Source organism: Gymnodraco acuticeps, unplaced genomic scaffold (genome assembly GCF_902827175.1).
Source record: "Gymnodraco acuticeps unplaced genomic scaffold, fGymAcu1.1, whole genome shotgun sequence".
NCBI classification, from domain to species: domain Eukaryota; kingdom Metazoa; phylum Chordata; class Actinopteri; order Perciformes; family Bathydraconidae; genus Gymnodraco; species Gymnodraco acuticeps.
Genome location: NW_022992122.1, coordinates 84,125 through 87,330, shown reverse-complemented (window position 1 = coordinate 87,330; position 3,206 = coordinate 84,125). Strand labels below are relative to the sequence as shown.

Here is a 3,206-nt window from a genome sequence, read left to right as displayed (position 1 = left end):
GTGTGTGTGTGTGTGTGACGTCTGGTGTGTGTGTTGGTGTGTTGGTGTGTGACGTCTGGTGTGTGTGTGTGACGTCTGGTGTGTGTGTGGTGTCTCTGTGTGTGTGTGTGACGTCTGGTGTGTGTGTGTGTCGTCTGGTGTGTGTGTGTGTCGTCTGGTGTGTGTGTGTGTCGTCTGGTGTGTGTGTGTGACGTCTGGTGTGTGTGTGTGTCGTCTGGTGTGTGTGTGTGACGTCTGGTGTGTGTGTGTGTCGTCTGGTGTGTGTGTGTGTGTCGTCTGGTGTGTGTGTGTGTGTCGTCTGGTGTGTGTGTGACGTCTGGTGTGTGTTGTGCTGCAGGTGTGACCAGCTGGGTGAAGACCTGGAAGGTGAACGGCTGGAGGCTGAAGACTGGAGGTCCGATCACAAACAAAGAGGACTTCATGAAGCTGGACGAACTGAACGCGGAGGTGGAGGTGGTCTGGGTAAATGCAGAAACACTGAAAGCTAAGGAGTTGATATTGTTAAATGAAAAGTCGCCCCATTTCTAACTTGTACTTTCTGAAATGGATGATTTAGAGAGCTTTCATTTCTCCTCCACCAAAGCAGCAACGTACAAAAACGTTGTTGTGTGACTCTGCCTTCATTTAGTGAAAAACAATGTGTATTATAGAACAGCTACGTTTTGTTCTTGTTTCTCATATTTTAAGCTTAACGTGAAGACAGTCAACATAAGGATCAATTACAAATCAATCTAGAACACATAGGTGTGAGCAAGCTCTCTGATTGGTCAATAGGCGTGTTTGATTCCACGATCAAACAACGATCAAATAGAACGTGCCTTTTCACAACAAGTCAGTATCCCTCCGCGTCTGAGAAAAACAGTATACCGTTGGGCCGAAAAGCAGACTGGAACAAGAAAGCAGCGGAGAAGCAACGGGGCAGGAAACCCTCCTTTTCACGCAGCGCTCCAGACATAGACATCAGACGGCGACACATATTCAGTGTGCAGTTCCTCTGGCATCAGGGCAGGATATCTAGATACTTTCCAAGGTTTGACTTCATGAATTGAGCTACTTTTAAAGCAAGGAACGATGTTTTCAAATCTGTAATCAAAGAGGTCCTCAAAAATGCTATCGACCAATCAGATTGCTTGATTTGACTTGTCAGTTTTATAAATATATTTAAATTTCCTCCGTTACGAAACAAACTTACAAAGCATAAGATGGAAACATTTAAGATTAACTTCGACCTCCGGAATAAGGATCAATTACAAATCAATATAACACCAATGTTAGGTTTAACAGACTGGCACTGTTTTAATGTTAGCCTGTAAAGTGTCTTTGAGTACCTGTAATGGCATCCAAGGTTTCCTCTTGCCACTACAGAGCGGGGTTGACGACACGCAATCCAAAGCAATAAGCAGCCGAAGGTCTTCAGTCAAAACATGTAATTTATTAACAAAAAAGTATTGACTTACTTAAATAGTCTCAAAATAGCAAATCTAAATCAATATTTCGGCGGTATGCTTTCCTATATAAACTATACTTTGCAGTCCAATTTGCAACACTAATCTCTCTTTACAATTTGCGGTCGAAAAACTGTTCCGCTCCCCGTGTCATCAGGTCTCCGAGCACGCCGGCTGTCCTCAATTACCTCACTTAAATACACACCGGAAGGTACAAGGAAACAGATCATATGTACGATATAAAATGAACAATCATTTCCTCAAAACATATTCACCATGGCAACATAAATCATTTTCCATCATTAAATCATTTATCAAATTATGAATCGAAATAATAACTTTGTGGCTCGAACAATACCCTTCAAAAACTGAGAGGGCTTTCAAATGTATTATTCTGTCATTTCAATTACAAAATATATTCAAGGTAACATGAGAGGCACAGATAAAAGCATGGGATATTAATATCTAAGCCTGAAGACAGCTTTTTCTGACTCTTATGTGTGAAAGATTGTGTTAATTAATATGGTTAGTGATTATTTGTCACTTATCGTCTCTGCTCTCTGTGGTTTTAAAACTTTCACAATTATTGAATTATTGATCGAGGTTACGTTGGATGAAAGGTGTTTATGACTTAAAATAATTTACGTGACGACTCCGAGTGACGTTGCCCATGTGAGGATAATAAATAGGTACCACTACCATCACATTTTGACCTCAGGGAATTATATTTGTCATTTTAATTGGAGCTTTCTGGAGAATCTGAGTTTATTTGGAACGACAACACTATCTTAAAAGTCAAATCAGTCCGAACAAGCAGCTCGAGCTGAGGTAGTCACATTAGAAGCCTGGTCAGAAAACTAATGTATTTGTTCCTCTTCTTCCTCCAGTTGCATGTCCCGGGTCACTCGGGCATCAGAGGGAACGAGGAGGCGGACAGGCTGTCGAGGGAAGGAGCTCTGAAGCCTCTCCCCAAGAAGCAGCAGTAGCTCGGAGAAAGACACTTTTATTTAGAAGAGATTTGCTGCAGGACAGTTTGGCCTCTTTCTCTACAGGAGAGGACGAGTTTCTGTTAAATGTTCATTTTAATTATTTGTTTTTGCTCTAAATAAAGCTTATTCCACATCTGGATGTTTGTTTTCAGAATCAGAACCAGGTTTATCGCCAGGTAGGTTCACACATTTGACTTGATGTCATGGTGCAGATATAAAACAAGAAATCTTTAAGGACACCGTAATAAAATACAGTTAAATAGCAATAAAATAAAGCAGTCATTTACATGGAAACAGAATGCAATGAATGAATTAGAGGATATGAAACATGTGCAGTAAGCAGTATGAACATTGTGTGCATTAATGCATAAAGAGACTACGTTGTGGCTGAGGTAAGTGTCAGTGGGGGGCCGGGCCGTGTTTAAGAGGCCGGCAGCGGAGGGGAAGAGACTGTTCAGGTGGAGAGAGGTTTTGGTCCTGATGGAGCCTCCTGCCAGAGGGGAGGGGGGTGGACAGTTTGTGGGAGGGGTCGGCCACTCTCTTCCCTGCCCGTGATGCAGCACGACATTAAAGTATGAGGTTTTTTCTGAGGATTGGTGCTTTGTTAATTTTTGAGGAAAGTTTAGAAACGTTTTATTCAAACCGTAACAAAAGTTTTCTCCACCATATCTGTCAACTTCTCCTCTCCTCTGATTTTTAACGTGAAACCACTTAATTCACAGTTTTTAACACTTTTAATCCGTGTTTCTCTCACACTGTTTTGCTGCTGCTA

General features: G+C 41.8%; 1 protein-coding gene across 1 annotated transcript in view; it reads left to right on the top strand.

Annotated features, from left to right (window-relative positions):
* rnaseh1 (ribonuclease H1) overlaps nucleotides 1-2,571 on the top strand; it is a 7,778-nt gene extending 5,207 nt beyond the window's left edge. Inside the window, 2 exon segments of the mRNA XM_034203221.1 lie at nucleotides 264-462; nucleotides 2,333-2,571. Of these exon segments, the coding sequence (XP_034059112.1) occupies nucleotides 264-462; nucleotides 2,333-2,431 (298 nt within the window). The 3' untranslated portion in view covers nucleotides 2,432-2,571.
* The last annotated feature ends 635 nt before the right edge of the window (nucleotides 2,572-3,206 follow it).